The sequence below is a fragment of the Rana temporaria genome, chromosome 9, assembly GCF_905171775.1.
Source record: "Rana temporaria chromosome 9, aRanTem1.1, whole genome shotgun sequence".
In the NCBI taxonomy this organism is placed as follows: Eukaryota; Metazoa; Chordata; class Amphibia; order Anura; family Ranidae; genus Rana; species Rana temporaria.
Window position 1 is genome coordinate 160,968,282 of NC_053497.1, and position 22,914 is coordinate 160,991,195.

Consider the following 22,914-nt stretch of genomic DNA (forward strand, 5'->3'; position numbering starts at 1 on the left):
TTCCTAGAGTTAAGCACACACCTAGCTTACTCCTGTCAGCGTCTTGCTGTTCAATCATTAATGACATCTGCCTCCTGCAGACATGCATACAGCCTCTGACTCTTCTCAGAGGGATGGGAGTCCTCCTGACTCCCCGGAGCCATGTCAGGTTAGACTTAAAAAGCCCAAGACACAGCTGTGCAATTAATGTGTCTTTCTCTCCAAAATATGGCGTAAACCAGCTATCCTTTACATAGCACAGAGTCCCACCCTCACAATATTTTATATATATTTTTTTGTTGTCACTATAATAATTGTTTGTTTTCGTGGTAAGGATCTTTTGAATCTGATATAGGGGAACGCACGTTTTTTAAGTGCACTATTTAATATATGTATGGTACCGCATATGCATGTGTTTTTACACTGTTTTGAGAGGAATATTTGCATGTGAGCACTCGGCCCACATTCATATACACATATATGTTTGGTGGATTGTCAATAGGGGTGATATACATAGGGGCTAATAATTGCAATTATTGCCCAGGACTAGGTGGATATAGACAAATCACCAGGGTAGCGCAATCCATATATTACACTGATTTCATTCTAGATAAGGACACCATAGAGTGTCTTGTACCTCTTTTTTGAGTGCAGCAAACCCATTAATATAGAACAGATTTGTATTTTCATTTTGTGCCAGCAACACCCGTCCCAAGTAAGTGTTTATTGATTGGTTTGCGCAAAAGTTATAGTGGCAGATCCACGTACCTGCGCGTAAGAATCCACCGGGCGCAGCGTATCTAAGATACACTACGCCGTCGCAACTTTTTTTTTTTCGAATCCACAAAGAATTTGCGCTGTAAGTTACGGCGGCGTTGTGTATCTTTGGCGGCATAAGGGCGAATTCAAATGGATGTAATGGGGGCGTGTTTTATGTTAATACGTCGTGACCCGACGTAAACAACGTTTTTTTGCACTGCGCATGCATTGCCCGTGGGGGTATCCCAGTGCACATGCTCAAAATTAACCCGGAAGAAGCCAATGCTCACGACGGTGACGTCATTCTACGCAAATCACTATTCGCGAACGACTTGCGCAAACAACGTAAAAAATTCTAAATTGGACGCGGGAACGACGGCCATACTTAACATTGAGTACGCCACCATATAGCAGCTTTAACTATACGCCGGAAAAAGCTGAACGAAAACGACGTAAAAAAATGCCGGCCGGACGTACGTTCGTGGATCGCCGTAAATAGCTAATTTGCATACTCGACGCGGAATTCTACGGGAACGCCACCTAGCGGCCGTCAAATATTGCACCTTAAGATCCGACGGCGTACTAAGACGTACGCCTGTCGGATCCCTCCGAGATGCCGTTGTATCTTGTTTTGTAGATACAAAACAAAGACAAGACGCGGCAATTTTAAAATTACGCCGGCGTATCAATAGATACGCCGGCGTAATCCTTTTGTGGATCTGCCCCATAGCGTCTACAAAATAGGGGATCGTTTTATGGCATTTTTTTTTATTTTTTTACTAGTAATGGCGGCGATCAGCGATTTTTATCATGACGGCGACATTATGGCGGACACATCGGCCACTTTTGACACTATTTTGGGACCATTGTCATTTTTACAGCGATCAGTGCTATAAAAATGCACTGTTACTGTGAAAATGACACTGGCAGTGAAGGGGTTAACCTGAAGGGGGCACTGAAGGGGTCAAGTGTCACCTAATGTGTGATTCTTATGCCGCGCACACACGATCGGTTCAACCGATGAGAATGGTCTGATGGACCGTTTTCATCGGTCAAAACCGATCGTGTGTGGGCGCCATCGGTTATTTAACCGATAGGACAAAACTGATCGTTAGTAGGCACAACCATCGGTTAAAAATCCACGCATACCCAGAATTAAGTCGAAGCATGCTTGGAACTTTGTTTTTTTACCGGCAGCGATCGGGTCCGTAGGTCCCACGGGTGCAGTCACAGAGCTCAGGACCGGGTCGCGAGTGTGCCGCCGGTGCACGTGTGACCCATGGCTGCAATCTTAAAGGGGACGTACCTGTACACCCTTGTGCCCAGCCGTGCCATTCTGTCGACGTATATCGTCGTGCGGCGGTCCTTAAGTGGTTAAATCTCCTGCCCTTGTTTTAACTTTGGATAGCAAAACATTTTTTTTTTTCCGGCCAGTAAATACCTTATACAGTCCACTTCCTGTTTCTTGTCTGGTAAAAAGAATAGGCTTATGACATTGTGCACAGCTCTCCCTATTACTCTCTTGAGAGTTTTGCCAGTAAGGGAGGGGGGATGAGTCATAAAAGGGCCAATGAGTGCTGTATTGCTGGAGGTGTAAATAAATAAATAAATAATAAATCCAGGAAGTGAACAGGCAGCATCTTCAGCTGCCCACAGTTAAAATGGTTGCAGCCAGACTCAGTGGAGGAAGATTTCTTCAGCATATTTTGCAAGTACAGAATCACAGTATATATAAAATAATATGCAAAGTGGTTGGCGAAAAGCGTGTTTTTATTACAAATTATGTGAGCAGACTGCAGTGCCTCTAACTTTTTTTTTTCATTAAAGTTTTTTTTTTTATTAAGAAAAAGATAAATCAAAATGCAAAATACAGCCATTGTATATGAGTACCGCACATTAACACATAATCAGAACAGATCAATACATACTCAAAAAAAAAAATGAGCAACTTTTATATCAAAAGAAAGCAGAGGGAAACATCACAATCTAGGATATTACCCAATACTAGCTATAACTAGGGGAAAAAATAAAAAAAAATAAAACGGAGGGAGGAAATAAAAAAAAAAAAAAAATGTGTTTGTTTTGGACAAAATACTCCATTCCTCTGAGGAAGGCACGGAGAACAATAAACAATAAAAGAGTATCTCAAATATAGGCACCGACACGCACCCAAAAAAAGCACTGTAATAGATAAACTATCTAGAATCTCAACATATCAAGGTGCTTGAAAGAGAGAAGATCAAAGCCAGAACATCAATCTATCCCAAATCTAGTTGTGAGTACTGATCAGAATGCCTAAATGCCACCCAAGGTGACCATATCTGATTGAATTTATTAGATGATTCCCTGGCCATGGCTACTGTTTCCTCCATTTGGTAAATGTTCCCTATGGAACTAAGCCATTCCGGGATAGAAGGAATGTCCTTCGATTTCCAGTGCCTGGGAATCAAGACTTTCGCTGCATTCAGCAAATGTCGCGTCAATGATTTTTTATAATGCTGCATAGAGCAATCCGCGATATGAAGTAGGCAACATGCAGGTGTAAGAGAGATTGTGGTACCTGTAATGACTTTGATCAATTCACATATCTTATCCCAAAAGGGTCTCAGACGAGGACACTCCCACCAAATATGGACTATGGTCCCCTTGGCTTGTTCACATCTCCAGCATAAATCTGAGGTCAACGGATACCATTTTTTGATTTTATCCGGAGTGGCATACCATTGTGTTAAAAGCTTATAAGACATTTCCTGCAATCTCGTACCAATAGAACACTTATGAGCAAAGATACTGGCCCGTTTCCATTGCTTATCAGTAAAGCTTATTTTAATCGCCTTTTCCCACTGTGCTTGTATTCCAGACTCTATCCCCCCCCTATCGCGTTGAAGCCAAGAGTACATGAGAGAAGTGGATCTGAAAACCGGTGCTCCAGCCATGCACACTTGTTCAAAAGGAGTCAATGGTCTAAAAAAATGTTTTTTAGTCTGGGAAGCCTGTATATAATTATGCAGCTGGCGGTATGTCCAAAATGAAAGAGGGCTCTGGGTGTTAAATTCTCGTTTTAGAGAGTCAAAAGATTTTAGGGTATTAGCCTCTACACAGTGTGTCATTAAAAGGGGCGTCAATTGGTCCGTAGGTGCATGGTAATGCAAATTCATCCCGGGCATAAAGTCTGGGTTGCATGTAATAGGAGTAAGCGGGCCGGGGGATGAGGACAATTTATGATGATCCGTCATCGCGTGAAACACCTTAAGCGTGGTCCCCAGCAAAGGGTGCTGTTGCAAACTCTGCGGTAATTTCCGCCATGGAATCCAAGGAAGGAATCTAAGGTGGAGTGGAGAGAATGATTCCTCTAGTGCGACCCAATCCTTATGTTCCCTGTGACAGTTCCAGTCCAAGATTCTGGCTAAATGTATCCCAATATGGTAAAGTTTAAAATCGGGCACGCCCATACCCCCCTCCTCCTTAGGTTTTATAAGCGTGTCAAATCTTATCCTGGGTTTTTGTCCCTTCCAGATAAAAATGCGTAAAATTGCCTGAAGACGTTTGAAAAAAGGACCTGGAAGTGGGATGGGTAAAGTGTGAAAATAATATAGAATTCTGGGTAGAACTGCCATCTTCAAGATGGCCGCTCTACCAAACCAAGAAAAGGGTCTAAATGTCCAGCCTTTAAGATCTGCTTCGATTTTGTTTAGCAAAGGGATGAAGTTAATATTATAGATAGCCCCAAAGTTGGCCGCGAGTTTGATTCCTAAATAAGTGATAGATGACGTTACCCACTTAAATGAACACAAAGCACGTACCCTCTCTAGGGAGTTAGATGGCAATGTAAGATTCAGAGCTTCTGACTTTGAATAATTAATTTTCATATTTGAGATATAGCTAAAAATTTTAAAGGCTTTAGTGAGATTCGGAATTGATATATGAGGTTGTGTTAAAAAAAATAAAAGGTCATCCGCGTATGCTGCTATTTTAAAGTCACGTTGGCCTATCTGGAAGCCTTGTACATCAGAATTTGTGTTAACTGAGCGAATAAAAGGTTCTAAAGATAAGATAAATAGAAGGGGCGAGAGAGGGCATCCCTGCCTTGTGCCATTATTGATATCCACTGGTTCTGAAAGAGAGCCGTTAATTTTAAGCTGTGCCCGTGGTTTATGATATAGGGCAGATATCCACGCCATCATATGTGGTCCCAACCCTATATGTCTGCAAGTAGCAAACAAATAGTCCCACGCAACACGGTCGAAGGCCTTCTCCGCGTCAGTAGACAGGAGAAGGCCCTCGATTCCCCGGGAGTGTGCATTATGCACCAGATTAAGAGCTTTTATGACATTGTCCCGGGCTTCCCTCCCCGGCATAAACCCCACTTGTTCTGGTCCTATGAGTCTTGGTAGAAAAGATGTCAATCTGGAAGCCAATAATTTCGCCAGTATTTTTAGATCCAAATTCAGCAATGAGATTGGCCTATAGCTTGTACACTCGGTGGGGTCCTTAGCTGGTTTGGGGATCAAGGTTACGTAAGCCGTCGTAAAAGAGCTCGAAGCCGATGGTGACGTTCGCAAGTATTCAAGTGCCCGAAGTAAGGGAGTGTGACGGTATCGGTATGATATCCCCGTCAACGTTCCCTTCTTCCCATAACGAAAATCACCCCAATATTCCACGAGGAGGGATATCCCTGGAATCGCCCAGAAAGCCACACATGAGACAAGCTTACTGCTTGAACAACAGAGACTTTAATGTTATAACACACAGCTTATATGTCATTTCCAAAACTGTTACAATGACAAATCTCTGCCCCCCTCACACTGGGGCTTCCATACAGATGAGTAGGTAGACACGACGGGGCCGATGCTGAAAATACATTTTCTTTAGACAATGACATCAATGACGCTGAGCACTAGCTGTACTGAATACATCAACCAGACCGCTCGACCCCGCATATAGAGAGATAATTACCACAATGAAGCAATCAGAATAATTAACACACGCCACTTAAACCCAGCTCTCCTTCACACAACACAATAGATCAATTAACCTTTAGAAATAGTGATGGGACATTAGCACATCAATAACCTGGCTAGCAGGGAGCAGTAAACTGAGACATATAGGCAAATGTATCACAATGGCCCCCCTTTTGCTCCCTGCTCCGGCAAACCCGGTTGGACCTTCCCTGGTCCAGTAGGGTTGACGGGTTCAGAGCTATTAGTTAGAGGTTAACTCCGTTTGGCATGACTGACCTCCCTTGGCAACTGCTTCAGACTCAGGTATGTCACCGGGTCGTCAGATCACACGCCGGTCAGTCCCCAAGTCTTTGTGCGATCTGCAAAGTCACCAGAAGTCAGTGTGAAGACAGCGAATGGGTCTGTGCGCCGCCGTCTAGGTGTCCCGCTATGGGAGGGGGCAGGTTATGGCTCTGAAGTGACAATCCCAGGAGATTCATAAAAAGAAAAAGTTATATTTGTTGAAATGCTGTAGCACTGGTGCTCAGAGTCCGGGGGGGGGAGGGAATCAGAGCCCCATAAGGTCAGCCACCCCCTGCTCCCTCCGCAGCCGCCGGTTCTCCTCTTGGAGCTTCTCCAGCTCCATCTCCAGTTCATGCTGCTGTGACCTCAGGTGGTTGTTCTCCTCCTCCATGCGGCTTATGCACTCCTCCAGCTCTATGTACTCACGGATCAGCTCCTGCTTGCTCATGTCCTGCAGGCTCTCCACGTGGTCCTTCATCATCAGGAACTGGGTGGTGGTGTAAGGGGCCACCGGTGGGCCCTTGGCGAACATCTCGGCACGCATCTGGGACGCCCGCTGCGACTCCCTCTCCTCCAGTCGCTTCTTCTCCTCCCAGGTCAGCTTGTTATACGGCTTCCAGGACCTCTTCTTCTTGAAGGGTGGCCGGCGGTGCCTCTTTCTGCCCAGCTCCCTCCAGGGCCCCTCCGGCTCAGGGCTGTCGCCCATGACCAGCTGACAATGGTGTTCCCTGTTGTCCGTAATAACAGATTGTACCATGAGGGCTTCGTAAGGGGTGCCCAATGGTTCTTCCTGACCCAGCTCCTTTGGATCCCAAGCCGAGTCTACACAATGGGCTGCTGCTGGTGGGCGGTACCCAGGTTGAGACCAATTTGACCTGGTGTTGTCATTCATGGGGCAATTCTGCTTGAAGTGACCCAGCTGTTTGCACCGGAAGCAGCGTTGTTCGTTGCCCTCCTGGCGATGATAGCGAGGGCTAGATGTCACCGGTCTGTTAGGAGGTTGGTATCTAGCGGTTGGTGGGTGTGAGGGCACCGTTTGTGGTGGAGGTTGTTCCTGTGGTGTGACCTGGTTCGTCTTGCGAGTATCTGCATATTCATCCGCCAACTTCGCGGCCTCTGGTAGAGTCATGGGCCTGCGATCTCTCACCCAATCCTTGACGTCCGTCTGGATGTGATTGTAAAATTGCTCCAGGAGCATTAGTTGCAAAATGTCCTCTGCGGTGGTGGCCTGGCTGCTGTTAGCCCAGTTAGAGGCCGACCGGGACAATTGGCATGCCCATTCCGCATAAGAGTCTTTCGTGGTTTTGCGTGAGTCCCTGAACTTCTGTCGGTGGGACTCTGGGGTTACTGCATAACGAGCCAGGAGCGCTTCTTTAACCCGGGCGTAGCTATGGATATCCTGATCTGGCACGGTACGGAAAGCATCAGAAGCTTTGCCTGACAGTTTGCCTGACAATATTGCAACCCACTCTCCTCTAGCTATTCGGTGCAGGTTACATTGTCGCTCAAAATCCGCCAGGAAGTTATCAATCTCACAGTCCTTTTCATCAAAAGCTTTAAAAGCGCGAAACGGAATCTTCCTTGCGTCTGCTGTGCTGTACTCACTGTTTGGAGAATGTGCGGCTGCTTGTTGGACTGCTGCCAGTTTTAACTGTAGTTCTGCGTCCCTTATTTGTTTAGCCTCCTCCGCTAACAGGTCCATCACTCTCAGCACCACATCTGCCATTGGGTTCGGGCCGAACCACGCTAGCTTCTCTCTCATTAGCTTGTTGGCTGGCGATTCCTCCTCCTGAATCACTGGTGTCTCCATCTCTTGTACTGCTGGCGTTGCTGCAATCCCGTCCTCCTGGTCTAGCTCCATTGATTCTGCTATGATGACCCGCTTGGTTTTGTTGCTAGCAATCCTTCCACGAACTTCCAGTAGTTCTTCCAGTGTCTGCTTGGAAGCCGGGTGTGAAGGGGAATAGAAGGGAAAAATCCCACTGCTACCAACCAATTGTGACGGTATCGGTATGATATCCCTGTCAACGTTCCCTTCTTCCCATAACGAAAATCACCCCAATATTCCACGAGGAGGGATATCCCTGGAATCGCCCAGAAAGCCACACATGAGACAAGCTTACTGCTTGAACAACAGAGACTTTAATGTTATAACACTGCTTATATGTCATTTCCAAAACTGTTACAATGACAAATCTCCGCCCCCCTCACACTGGGGCTTCCATACAGATGAGTAGGTAGACACGACGGGGCCGATGCTGAAAATACATTTTCTTTAGACAATGACATCAATGACGCTGAGCACTAGCTGTACTGAATACATCAACCAGACCGCTCGACCCCGCATATAGAGAGATAATTACCACAATGAAGCAATCAGAATAATTAACACAAGCCACTTAAACCCAGCTCTCCTTCACACAACACAATAGATCAATTAACCTTTAGAAATAGTGAGGGGACATTAGCACATCAATAACCTGGCTAGCAGGGAGCAGTAAACTGAGACATATAGGCAAATGTATCACAGGGAGCTTTCAAGATATCTATAAAAGTTTTATAGTAATGGGCCGTAAACCCATCCGGGCCTGGACTCTTGCCCGGTTTTAAAGTCTTTATTGCCGCAAGGAGTTCTTCCTCTGAAATCGGTGATTCCAAAGATTCACTCTCAGACGACAATAAGCTGGGCATACCACTCTTCATGATATATTCCCGCAAAACGGATTCTCTATTTCCCTGAAGCTCCGGGGGTTTATGTGCCAAAGGAAGGTTATAAAGCTTGGAATAAAAAGCGTGAAACTGTGATGCAATCTGGTCCGTTTTTTGTATAAGTTGGCCATTAGAAGTTTTGATAGAAAGAATAGAATGAGCATGAGAAATTGTTTTAAGGGCTTTTGCCAGAAATTTGCCACATTTATCCCCATGTTCATAATAGAAGCCTTTCTTGAAATAGAGAATACGTTTTGCTTTAAGATTAAGTAGGGAGTTAAGTTTTTCCCGCGTCTTGTAAAGTTCCGTTAAGATGGCCTCCATATGTGACTGTTTATGTTGGCTTTCTAACAACGCTATTTTCTTTGCCAATGCCAAGGTAACTTTCTCAGCTTCTTTTTTCTTAAAGGAGCCCAGACGGATCAGTTCGCCACGTAGGACACACTTGTGGGCCTCCCAAATCGTCAGGGGTGACATATCCTCTGTATCATTAAGCTGAAAATATTGTTTAAGCACCTCTAGAACTTGTTGGCAGGTGGAGGGGTCAGTCAGTAATGTAGAGTTCAGCCGCCAGCTGCATGGTCTCAGGGGCCTGTCTGATTGTGAAAGAGTGATCGATACCGGACAATGATCCGAAACTGATTGTATGCCTATATTGGCAGCCTGGAGCAAAGGTAGGTCGCGCTGTGAGATAAATACATAATCAATACGAGAATGCTTTTTATGCAAAGGAGAATAATACGTAAAATCTCTGCCCATCGGATATACCAAGCGCCAAACGTCCACCAAGCCCAAAGAATTCAGCTGGGATTTAATTTTCTGTATAATGGAGTATGAGATACTAGACCTACCATTGGAGGTATCCTGTAAAGGTGACAGAGGAATATTAAAGTCCCCACCCAGGATAATACAGCCAGTAGCAAAGCCCTTTAATTCGTCTATAAAATGACGACAGAATGCAAGATGGCCTGAGTTTGGAAAATACACATTTGCCAATGTGACCTCTCTACTATGCCACATTCCCTTAAGGAATAGATAACGTCCCTTGGGGTCCGTGTATTGCTGGAACACTTTAAAGTTTGCATGTTTGTGCAACAAAATAGACACACCCTTGGACTTATATTCAGGGTTTGGTGCATGGTACACCTCTGGGAAGTGTCTGTCAAATAATCTAGGTACAGACGAGGATTTAAAATGGGTCTCTTGAATAAACACAAAAGCAGGTTGAACCTTTTTCAGTTCTCTTAAGAGGGTTACCCTCTTCTCTGGAACGTTGAGACCCCTTAAGTTATGAGAAATCAGGGTAGGGTGTCTTCCTAGCGAGGAATAAGCCATTTTAGTCCAACAACACACAAACAAAAACCAGTGCCTATAACTTAAGGTGACCAGATTTTTAAAACGAAATCCGGGGACATTTTTTTTCTTTACTAGTAATGGCAACAATCAGCGACTCTCTGCCTGTCGCCGACCACCTCACAGCCTCTCAAGTCTTACTCTTTGGGCCCCGGCTACTACTGGATGGGGAGCAGGGGAAGATCACTCCGCTAGGGAAGGCAAGGAGATAGGCAGGTGGCTGGCCAGGATTTGAGTCAAGGCAGAAGAACATGCAAGCAAAGCTGAATGGGCATGTGCCTGCAACTGAAGAAACATTCCCTCCTCTCCGACCAGCACATGATCATCAGAAAGGGGCACAGATAATGGGAAAAATACAACCCCCCTATGCTAGTAGGCATGGCAGAGCGGGGGTGTGTAAATCTAATTTTTTTATTTTAATTCTGCACTGATTGTCTTTGAAATTGCCCCCATTTTCTTACAGTGGCAAGGTGCCTTATGACCCTTAAATGGACACATACTTAACCTCCCTTTTAGTAAAACTGCATATAACGATCCGAGTTGTCAAGCTTCTTTCAATAATTCACTGGAAAAAAAATAGGGAGTTGTGGCACTTTATGGAGTGCTCTGCATTAGCCCATTACCCACCTACTTGCTCTGACATATGGTGGGAAAAAGCTGCTCCAGTTTCATAAGAAGACTATGATGTCATTCTTATCCATCCTTAAGTATCCTCCTCACTTCTTTCTACCACTTACTATCTTCCCCCTCAGCATTTCATACATCTCTATTTTTGAATAGCTTTGCCACAACAATGTCTTTGAACTGTTTCCTGATATCGTAATTTTGAGACTGCATCTCTTTTTAGAAGTTTTTGGTTGACTCCAAAGGCACATTCATCTCCACTGACCTCCCATAACTGATTTTGATTCATTAAGCTTGAATTAACACTACTGTGTGTGACATATGTCCAACAACTTACACTAAACTACCTTTTAGTTGTCTTACTATAAGCTTGAAACATATGTTATTACTTGATTATGGTCTGTCACTAATGTTGTAACTTATAATGCATAGCTTGTATACTTGACAATTACTATTGTTCTGGATTCACCTAGAAAATAAAAACAAAAGTCAATAATGCACTTATCACTAGACCTGCCACATGTTCCACACATGTAACTGTTCGAATTACTTTTTACAGGGTCAACAGCTTTGCATTCATGAAATTCAATAAGTTGGATGGTAAATGGCAGTCATGTTTGGATATGAATGTTATGTCAGCAACTGCACTACACAAGTTAGGATCATAAAGCAGCAAACAGCTAATGCTCAAGATAGCAGTCTTGTACACATAGGGGAGGGTTGCTCCAGCATTGAGTTATTTATTGTACAGCATGGAATAAAGAAAACTGAGGTCCTGTGAACAGGGTGCATTCCTTTTTCGTACCTTCATAGTCAGAACGACCTGTGGGGAAGACACCCGTTGCAGACAAGTAAATCAAAAGGGCACTGTTTGCTGGCAACTCCTGCAGATGGAAAGAATGATTAGCTAAATATAATATTTCACAACTGTCATTGTCTAAAAAGTATAAAAGGTAATTATAATAATGAAATGCTCAGGCACAAAATATCCATGCTATTCTTCACATAAGCTCCTGTAAGGTTAAATCCCACTGTATTGCAGACTTAGTTAGAATAAACTCTAACCAGCAGATGTTCTTAAAGCCATGCTCTGTCCATGCTGATGGCTATTGAGGCTCTGAAATTTGATAATAAAATGGCAAGGTGTGAGGCCTGGTTCCACGAAAAGGTTTGGCATTGTGAACATGATAGTGGTCAAGGTCCTGTGTATAGTCTGGATCAGAAATCTAATTTACAAAGTAATCTTAATGAGGACTGACAGAGATACTTTCAGACAACACAAGGTGGCTGCTTTACAGTTATATCCATACCTGTACTTCAAAGCATGTACCTTACCTTATTGAGAAAATAGCAATTATAAAAAAGCGTGTAGTAAAAAACATCTACTAGTCAAATTCTTATTGGATGGAAAGGCATACTGAGGATTGAAAGTTACCATCTTGAATAAGCGTACCGTATTTTCCGGTGTATAAGACGACTTTTTAACCCCTGAAATTCTTCTTAAAAGTCAGGCGTCGTCTTATACGCCAGTAACCTAACATGCAGACCGCGGCCGTCCATTTTTCAAAAGCCGCGCCTCCTCCTTCTGCTTTTCCGTGATAGGCGGAACACTCAGATTCCCAGGAGACACTGGGCCAGATTCTCAAAAGAGATACGACGGCGTATCTCCAGATACGCCGTCGTATCTCTGAGTCTGGCCGGTCGTATCTATGCGCCTGATTCTTAGAATCAGTTACTCATAGATTTCTATTAGATCCGACCGGCGTAAGTCTCTTACACCGTCGGATCGTAACTGCATATTTACGCTGGCCGCTAGGGTGTGTATGCCGATTTACGCGTCAAAATATGTAAATCAGCTAGATACGCGAATTCACGAACGTACGCGCGGCCGACGCAGTACAGATACGCCGTTTACATTAGGCTTTTCCCGGCATAAAGTTACCCCTGCTATATGGTGGCGTAAGTGCGGCGTACCAGTGTTAAGTATGGCGACGAAATTAGAAAATTTTACGTCGTTTGCGTAACTCGACTGTGAATGGGGCTGGGCGTAATTTACGTTCACGTCAAAACCAATACGTCCTTGCGGCGTATTAGGAGCAATGCACACTGGGAGATTTCCACGAACGGCGCATGCGCCGTTCGTGAAAAACGTCAATCACGTCGGGTCACAGAACATTTACATAAAACACGCCCCCCTGTTCCAAATTTGAATTAGGCGGGCTTACGCCGGCCTATTTACGCTACGCCGCCGCAACTTACGGAGCAAGTGCTTTGAGAATACAGCACTTGCCCATCTAAGTTGCGGAGGCGTACCGTAAATAGGTTACGTTACGCCTGCACAAATTTACGCAAAATTACGAGAATCTGGCCCACTGTGTTCAGTGTTCCGCCTATCACGGAGGCCCTTTCGTCAGAGACCGAGAGGGCCTCCATGATAGGCGAACACTGAACACAGTGTCTCCTGGGAAGCTGAGTGTTCCGCCTATCACGAAACAGCAGAAGGAGGAGGCGCGGCTTTTGAAAAAATGGACGGCCGCGGTCTGACAGATACTGCATGTCTTAGGATAAGGTAAGGGATCGTCAAGAGATGCAGTGACACAGTGAGGCATGTAATGGGGCACAGTGAGTCTGGCATGTAGTGGCACAGTGAGGCATGCAATGGGGCACAGTGAGTCTGGCATGTAGTGGCACAGTGAGGCATGTAATGGGGCACAGTGAGTCTGGCATGTTATGGCACAGTGAGGCATGTAATGGGGCACAGTGAGGCATGCAATGGGGCACAGCGAGTCTGGCATGTAATGGCACAGTGAGGCATGTAGTGGCACAGTGAGGCATTTAATGGGGCACAGTGAGTCTGGCATGTAATGGCACAGTAAGGCATGTAGTGGCACAGTCTGGCATGTAATGGTACAGTGAGGCATGTAATGGCACAGTGAGGCGAGGCATGACTAGTAGGAAGGGGGTCATCTTATACGACGAGTATATCCCAAAACCAACATTTTAGCTGGGAAATTAGGGGGTTGTCTTATACGCCCAGTCGTCTTATATGCCGGCAAATACGGTATGTTAATTACCAATGGCCTACCTAATATCTTATCTTTTTCCAACACCTGTGCACTCACCTTGAAAGATGCTGCAAGAAAGGTATAAAGTTGACTGAAGGTTGGCTTATAAAGAAGATATTTGTGAGGGTTTTCTCTCTTTGTTGGCTTCTCAGCAGGGTCCTTAAAGAAATAGAAATCTTTCAGTTTAATTTGTCTGTCGGCCTGCTCCTGCTTTTCTAAACTTTATAATGCCTGTTATTTGAAGTAAAGAGACCTAACAACAGAGTGATTCCCCTAAACACATGGACACACACATAATAAACATAGAATTCTATGTACTGTATAAGGTGGTCTCCCGGGTATCTAAAGCCTTGAGAGATGGTCCTATAGTAAGGGAACCAGCCCCCTCTAGTGACTAAACCCAATCACATGCTCTATAGATCAGCTGTAGCAAGCAGTAAGAAACAGGAGAAGGGAAGCATCCCTCATGAAATACTAAAACCATGGCAACAGGCAATGCTGCATCCTGGCCTAGGCCAACAAGGCCCAGGCCTAGGGCAGCACAAAAAGAATCTCCACCTGCTTGCACTAAACTGTTAGGCAAATTAGTCTAGCACCCCCATAAAGCGGCCGCTCTGCTTCCGCCCGGCATTCCGCAACTGTAAGGGGGGGGGGCTTCTAATTTTGATGTTTTCCATCATCTCTAGGTCCCTACCATCCTTGACCCAGGCCTTTTACTGAGATATACACATCTTTATGCTAATACTCATTGATTTTACTTTACTACTTCAGATGCCTGATAAACATGTTTATAGCTTATACTCTTTATGGAACAACAAGGTTTCTAGGGATACATCACCACACACACACACACACATTCACAGAATTACAGTTCACCTCTCTTTCTTCTCTTTTCTATCTTGTCACCTGTTAGTATCCCTCTGCTATCCTACAGTTGCAATAAAAAGTATGTGAACCCTTTTGGAATGATATGGATTTCTGCACAAATTGGTCATAAAATGTGATCTGATCTTCATCTAAGTCACAACAATAGACAATCACAGTCTGCTTAAACTAGTAAGACACAAAAAAATTAAATGTTACAATGTTTTTATTGAGCACACCATGTAAACATTCACAGTGCATGTGGAAAAAGTATGTGAACCCTTGGATTTAATAAGCAATAACCTCAACCAAAACCTCAACCTCAACCAAACGTTTCCTGTAGTTGCAGATCAGACGTGCACAACGGTTAGGGGTAATTCTTAACCATTCTCCTTTACAAAACTGTATCAGTTAAGAAATATTCTTGGGATGTGTGGTGTGAATCGCTTTCTTGAGGTCATGCCACAGCATCTCAAATCGGGTTGAGGTCAGGACTCTGACTGGGCCACTCCAGAAGGCATATTTTCTTCTGTTTAAGCCATTCTTTTTTTGTTTCAAACTATTTTATTGAATTTTTCAACTGATACAGAAATAAGGCAATAACAGTACACTGTACATAACTAGATGATATCTAGTCCTGGTACTGATGCTAAGTGTACACGGCCTATTGTCACCATTATACAGCCCAGAGTAACAGAATCACAAAAACATGTCAACTGGTGAATCTCTATAAGGGGGGGGAGTCCGCTAATTCAAGAAGCCCCGGGGAGGGGGCGAGGATGCGTAATGAAGGGGTACACGGGGTAGGGGACAGTATCGCCCGGATAGTAGTAACTTGGACCGGTGGAGGCACACCCGTCAACCGTCCACCCCCAGGGGGAGCTAAGCTGTGGGCGGGAGGGTATCTTGATAAAGGGCCAGATGGGAGAAGGCCGGCAGGGTCCCGGAGCTAAAAATGTCCCAGTCAACAGGGCAGGAACCATAGGCATTGCAATACACCAAACCGTTACAAGGAAGGGTGGTCTATCCGTTCTAGAATTTCACCATCTTAGGAGCATTACCAAGACAGTGTTTTGTAAATCTAACGCGGCAGGATCACGTCCACAGTAATGGGGTAAAAAAGGGGGGTGGGGAAAGAAAGGAGGGGCCCTGGGAGCATCTAACTCAGTAATCAGTTTGCAGCGACCGTGTGGTGTTGCTACAGGGGGTTAGGAAGGGGGGCACTCAGGGTTCCCGGGGAAAGGGATTCTCTGTAATGGGTCCAGCATCCCCATGTGTATCTGAATTTCTCGGCCGTATCCCTAGCTTGGTGGATAATCCGTTCCATCTCTTCAATCCTAATGACCCTATTCTGCCAGTCACCAATAGTGGGGGGTGAGGGATCTTTCCATCGTAGGGGGATGCATTGCCACGCAGCATTAATCACGTGTAGCATCAGGGATTTGTGGTAAGTTGATTTAGGTAGTGAGGTGTGATGAAGCAGATATTGTGCCGGGGTAAAATCAGGTGTATACGTAGTAATTTGGATGATGAGGGCGTGGACTTCCACCCAAAACGGTTGAATTCTCGGGCAGTCCCACCATATGTGTAGGAGAGTGCCTTCGGCCGAATTGCATCTCCAACAGGCAGGGGGGACGCCGGGAAAATATTTATGCAGTTTGCTGGGGGTCCTGTACCAACGCGAGTAAATTTTATATCTATTCTCTTGGGCCGAGACGTTTATGGAGCCTTTGTGTGTGTTGGACCAAATCGAGTTCCATTCGTCGTCAGAAATAGAGACAGCGAGGTCTGCCTCCCAGCGATCATGAATGTCAGCATTAGACGTTGTCTTTGGTGTAAGAGCTGAATAGAGGGCAGAGACCAGATGTCGTTGAGGTTTAGTGTGAGTACATAGCTTCTCGAAAGGTGTGAGACTTCTATACCATAGGGAGAGCGTTGGTGCACTTCGGAAAAAATGGTTAAGTTGGAAGAATTTAAAGCGGGGTATATCAAAACTTGGGAATTTCGAGGCAATGTCCGACTGTGAGAGAAGCGTGTCAGAGTTGAAGAACTGGTGTGCCCTGCAGCGTAGGGGTAGTCTGGGATGGTAGGGAGCCCGAAACCTGGATACCATCCGGAAAGCCGGGATTTTGAGTCAGGGGAGTCATGGGGCTGGGGAAGGGAACCGTACCCGCGCTTTTATTCCTAGCCCCACGAGAACGCCGCCTTGTTCCAGTTGATTAGGTCTGTTTTTATCGTCTGCAGGGTGGGTAAGAAGTTTTTAGCGTACAAGTCAGACAGTCTCGCCGGCAGTTTGACCCCTAAGTAGGTGATTTCGCTGGGTTCCCATTTGAAGGGGAAGTTCTGTTTACAAAGGTCCACCAAGGTCCGTGGGAGGGATACATTAAGAGCCGTCGATTTCCCGAAATTGATTTGCAGGTTTGATAGTGTTTTGAACAATCGAAAATCTTTCAGGAGGTTAGGTAGTGTAACTATGGGGTTTGTCAGGAACAGCAGGACATCGTCCGCTGCAATCTTATAGTGCCTTTTTTGATTGTCACGCCTCTGATGTCCTGGTTATCCCTCAGTCTTCTAAGGAACAGTTCCAGGGTCAGAATAAAAATTAGGGGCGAAAGGGGACAACCTTGTCTAGTGCCGTTGTGTACCGAGAAGGCATCCGCGAGTCGGCCGTTGACCTTGACCCTAGCAGTGGGGACGGAGTAAAGTGCCATGATCAGTTGCAGAAATCGAGCCGGTAGTCCCGTTTTGAGGAGAACAGACGCCATATAGTCCCAGGCCAATCTATCAAACGCCTTCTCTGCATCAAGGGACAACAGGAATCCCTGTGTGCTGGAGGTGGACAACCAATGGTGAACATTGATCGCTTTCGTGGTGTTGTCCCTGGCCTCCCTGCCAGGGACAAAACCCACCTGATCGGTCGAGATTAGGGTCGGTAGGAAAGGGAGTAATCTGTTGGCCAGAATTTTTGCGTAAAGTTTTACATCTACGTTAAGTAGAGAGATGGGACGTAATTAGGGACTAAAGTGGTATCTTTCCCAGGCTTGGGGACTAGGGTGATGTGGGCTTCCAACAAGTCGGTACCGGTAGGGGGGGAAAAGGGGATATTATTAAAGGCCTTGACTAAATGAGGGAGCAGTAAGGAGGAGAACGTCTTGAAGTAGCCCGTGGTCAAACCGTCCGGGCCAGGGCTTTTTCCCGGTTTCAATTGCTTCAAGGCCCTTAGGGCCTCGTCTATTGACACGGCGCGTCCAAGTGAGTCAGGTCTGGAGTAGGGGCGGCAGGAGCACTGTATTTCGAGAGGAAGTCCTTGATGAGCTTTTCTCTGGGTGTGGGGGTCCCTGATACCGACGGATTAGGCAGGTTGTATATGGAAGAGAGATATGACGTAAACTGTTTAGCGATAAGGTCTGACCTGTGCAGCATTTCCCCAGTAGGGGTGGTGATAGAGTGAAACGTGTGGGCAGCCTTTTTCTTTTGCAAAGCATTGGCCAGTAATTTCCCGGACTTATTTCCGAATTCATAATAGAGTTTATTGGTCAGAGCAAACTTACGTTTTAATCTCACCTGAAATTCCCCTAACAGGTCTTTCCTGGCGGACAGCAGGGCTTCTAGAGAGTCCGCGGCTAGGGAGCGTTTGTGCGCAGATTCTAGGGTCTTGACCCTATCAGCAAGTTCCGTAATACGGGCCGAACTGAGTTTACGGCGTTTCGACATGAGGGAGATCATTTCCTCCCTGAGGACACACTTTTGTGCCGCCCATACCGTGGCAGGAGACACCTCTGCAGAGTCATTGTCATCAAAGTATTGGGAGATTCTAGTCGACAAGGTGGATGCATCACCTGGGTCGAGGAGAATAGAGTCGTCCATCCTCCATACTGTCCTAAAGGGCCTCTGTTCCTGCCATGTAAGCGTCATAGTGATTGGGTGGTGGTCCGATAATACCATTGGTTCAATGATAGCATCAGAAAGGCAAGCCAGATCTGCCTGCGTGACGAAGAAAAAAACGATGCAAGAATATTTAGTGTGCATAGGCGAGTAGAAAGTGTAGTCTTTGACCGTCGGGTACAGCGTTCGCCACGAGTCATGCAGGGTCAATAGGTTCAATTGGGCTTTGATATTTCGTAGGGCACGATAGGTTAAGCAGGAGGACCCGTTCGAGGTGTCAAGAAGGGGGGATAAGGGTACATTGAAGTCGCCACCTAAGAGCAACATACCCGAGCTGTGAGCTGTTGAAAGGTGGTGCGAAAAAATTGGAAATGTTGTGAGTTGGGGGCGTATATGTTTGCAATGGTAACGGGGGTGCCGAATAACAGCCCCTTAAGGAAGAGGAATCTCCCCAGTGGATCCCATTGAACATCATCTACTTGAAGCGGGCAGTGTTTGGACAGCAAAATCGACACCCCTTTGGATTTTGTGACATCGTTGGTCGCATGATATACTATAGGGAAATAGTGGCTCTGCAGTAAGGGGACATTGTCAGATCTGAAATGGGTTTCTTGCAGGAGAACTACCTGCGGTTTATCTTTCTGAATTGAGGATAATAATTGGGAGCGCTTCTCAGATGTATTGAGACCCCGGACGTTTAAGGAATATAGCTTCAGTTTCAGAGAGGGCCGCTCCGGGGCATTGGGTCGATGGGTTGGGAGCAGTACACTAGCCATGTGTTGTTATGGGAAGGGAGAGAGGAGGAGGTGCGTGGGGTGAGTCAGGCGTAGAGGGGGACAATTGGGGACGATATAATTTGAGCGATAGGTCGGAACGGGAGGGTAGTGGGGGAAGGGTCTGTACGGGGGTGGAAGTGGGGGTATCCCTTTCTGAACGAAGTTACAACTTCGGGGAGGGACGCTGTACCCCGGACAGGTAAACTAAACCAGCCGGTACACCGGCCCCCGAGTACAGACGTTTGGGGGTTGACCAGTGGCGGCCCGTCCATAGGGGGCGCCTGAGCGCCGCCCCCCTCCTGTAGTCACAAAAAATAAGTTTTTTTTTTTTAAAACGGCCCCTTTAAGAAAAAAAAAATTACAAAAAAAGTCCTTTAACTAAATGCACTATATTCGGGCGCCGGCCATGTGCCTTATGGAAAGTGCCACGTCAATGCAATCACAAGATTGCAGATGTGGCACTTAATTTGCGGGCTTTCAACCCGCCTTGCGGCGCAATGCAAATCGCCGATCAGCTTCCGCCCTAGAATCACTATGGGCGCTAGGCGGGAGCATTGTTGTTTCAATTCAGAGGTCTCTTCCTGGTTTCGTGGAAACCGGAAGTGACGTTTGCATGGCCAGAACGGCGCTGCAAGCAAGGTAAAAGAGAGCTTGTCACTGACTGAGACAATGCTTTGTACCTTGGCTCCTTGGCTTGCTAATACTATATCCCTCAATTACTTTCCATCCAGAGATTCCAGACTGTCTCAATCTCTGTGCAGACTGTCTTAATCTCTGCTCGAAAACCGGAAGTGACTTTTGCATGGCCAGAACAGAGCAAGCAAGGTAAGAGAGAGCTTGTCACTGTGACTGAGACAATGCTTTGTACCTTGGCTCCTTGCTAATGCTATATCCCTCAATTACTTTGCATCCAGACTGTCTTAATCTCTGTGCAGTTTTCTGAACACAGCATTTGGAGATTTTATATCAGACTTAACCTATGCTGTGCTGACCCAATTTTAGCAATGTCACTGAAACTCCTTAGGGTTGTTATTAATGTAGGCTATTTATTTTCTCTGGTGTCTTTGTACATTTTTATTTAAAGCAGGCTTGCTTTTCTAACACTAAGATTACATTTGTGAAAATTGCTGCTTCATGTTTATTGCATGCAAACTTTACATAAATCTAGCATTAGTAAAGCAAACTGGAAAAATGAATGTGTTTCATTGATAATGCTGTAATTATTAGATATTAAATATGCTAAGATAGGGGGCGTGGTCTGGACATGGCCGAGTAAAGAAGTGTACCTGTGGAGCTCCCGGCCCGTCCTGGCCTAACTAGCCCTATTCTCAGCCATATCGATCCGAAAACCGAGGCATGTACTCAGCGGGAAAACAGAGAGGCACACAGAGGAAATCCCAGACCCCCAGAGCCCGGCTAAGCAGAGAAATTCATTGTTACTTCCGCGGCTCACAGGCAGCATCCCCTATCCCCAAGATGGTGGATACCACGAGGCACGGCGGGCATGCGAGTTCTCCTCCACATACCTCCCAGTCATCATCCATGGCTGCCTACATTGTGGAGGGAGACCCCGGTACACCAGCAGTGTTCCGTTCGGACCCGCCGGACCCGACGCACTTGCATCTCCAGCCTCTGACTCTGCGGGCGGATGCGGAGCTGAGGGCTCTGCTGCAGGCTCTGCCTACGAGAGCCGACTTTGAGTCCCTAGCCAGCAGGTTGGAGGCAGCCCACCGCACGGACATTGCGGAGGTCCGCGGGGAGATAACCTCTCTGACGGAAAAGGTGGAAACGGGGGAGACCACAGCATCGGCACTGGAGGCGAGGCTGCGACGGATGGAAGAGGCGCAGGCGACGCAGGCAGCCACCATCCTGACTCAGCAGCTGCGCCTGGAAGAGGCCGAAGACCGCAGCAGGAGGAACAATTTGTGGCTTCGGGGTCTGCCTGAGGCCACGGGGTCAGAGGACCTCGTGGCAACGGCTCTGGCCATATTTAGAAATGTGGTGGGTGACACACTCCCACCGAATGTGACCTTTGATCGGATCCACAGTGCCCTGGGACCTAGACCCACAGATCCGAATTGTCCTAGGGATGTGATCTGCAGGGTCCATCAATACACACATAAGGAACTCATCCTGCGGAAGGCATGGGAGCTGAGGGACACTGACTTTGATGGGGCAGTTATCCAAATCCTGCCGGATTTATCCCGGGCCACCCTGCAGAGAAGAGCTATGCTGAAGCCTATACTGGAAGTTGCTCGGCACTCTGGCATCACCTACCGATGGGGTTTCCCCATAGCAGTGACTTTTAAGAAACAGTTGCAGTCTTTTACTCTGTGTTCTCCTTCAGAGCTGCCGGCGCTGTTTACCTTTTTGGAATCGGATCCAACTGATGTCCCAGACTGGCTGCAGGCTCTTCCAAGCTTCCCCTCCAGACCAGGCGGTCCGAGTCAGAGGAGATCCCGGTCCCCACGGCCACAGAGGAGCAGACCGAGATCACGCATCGCACCCCCCTGGAAGACTCCAGGGAAGTCTAGTGGCGGCGGCCGCTGTGGTGGGACCATGCGCGCATACTCACTGCTCCTAGGGTCTTATGCCGGGTGATGGATCCCCTCTTTTTCCTTTTTGCCTCCCCCCCTTCCCTGCTGGGTCCTGCTGGCCTCCCCCCCCCTGGTGTGTCGGGACTCCACTGGTCATTTTTGAAGCTGTCCCCACATGGGATTTGTCTATGGTCCTGCCCCCCCCATGATTGCTGGAGCAGTTGCTCGGTCCTCTGAGAAGGGTGGGATATGCGGGGGTGAGGCCGCGGGAGGGCCTGGTTGTTGGGGCGGAGGGTGGGAACCTGATCCTGATCCGCCCTTACCCCCTCCTGCACTCTGATGAGGGACAAGGTCACTGGAAGTTGCCCCGCGGGGACTCACACGAGGAACATGTATGTACTCCCCCCTCCCGCATGCACTTTACACAGCCCGCACTGGGACCTCTGGGCATGTACCCGCTCCAGGAAGTACTATAACCTACACCCTTGCACCTGGGGTCCTGAGGAGCCGGGGCCAGGGGCGACCCCTGGGAGACTGGGGGCTCTTGGGAACTCTGGTGTCGGGGGAATTTTTTCATGTTGGGTGCTGAATGGAGGGCACTGTGTAATGGGGCATATGTTCATGCCTGACAATGTGGGGGTTTCTGTGTATCATTTGCTGTAGTTATGCTTGGGTGCTGGGAAGTGTTGAGGGAGTGTTTGTAGTGTATGGGGGGCTGTGCCGGCCCGCTGGGGGGGGGGAGTGGGTGGGATACCGGCTGAGGGAGGCCTGGCGTGGAGTTCTGGGGCCTGTGTGTGTGTCACCTACGGGTTATGGAGCTCACGGCTCTGGGGGCCTTGACGTGAGCTAGACGGTTCTGGTCGTGGGTGGGGGTCCTTCCTAGGAATGTGAATAATCTGCTGTTTGCTGTTCCATTTTTCTTGTTCTATGTTTCATGATTTTGCCTCCTTAATTTTACAGGTTTTATTTGAGTACATGCCCAACTATACCTTAGGGCTGGGAGGGCCGGACGGAGCTGGGAGCACTCCCCCGGTCGTAGTCTAACCTCCTCCCCACTAGGTAGAAGCACTGCACCCGGCGTTATCCGGAGTGTGCTTCTGTGCAACGTATTGCACTACAA

General features: G+C 46.9%; 1 protein-coding gene across 2 annotated transcripts in view; it reads right to left on the minus strand.

Moving 5' to 3' along the window:
• The window catches only part of SCAI (suppressor of cancer cell invasion), a 1,073,481-nt gene that overhangs the window by 381,078 nt on the left and 669,489 nt on the right, over positions 1–22,914 (minus strand). For both annotated transcript variants that reach the window (XM_040324877.1, XM_040324876.1), the window contains 2 exons: positions 13,790–13,891; positions 11,473–11,551 (listed from right to left, as the gene is read on the minus strand). In XM_040324877.1, the coding sequence (XP_040180811.1) occupies positions 11,473–11,551; positions 13,790–13,891 (181 nt within the window). The remainder of the gene's footprint in view (positions 1–11,472; positions 11,552–13,789; positions 13,892–22,914) is intronic.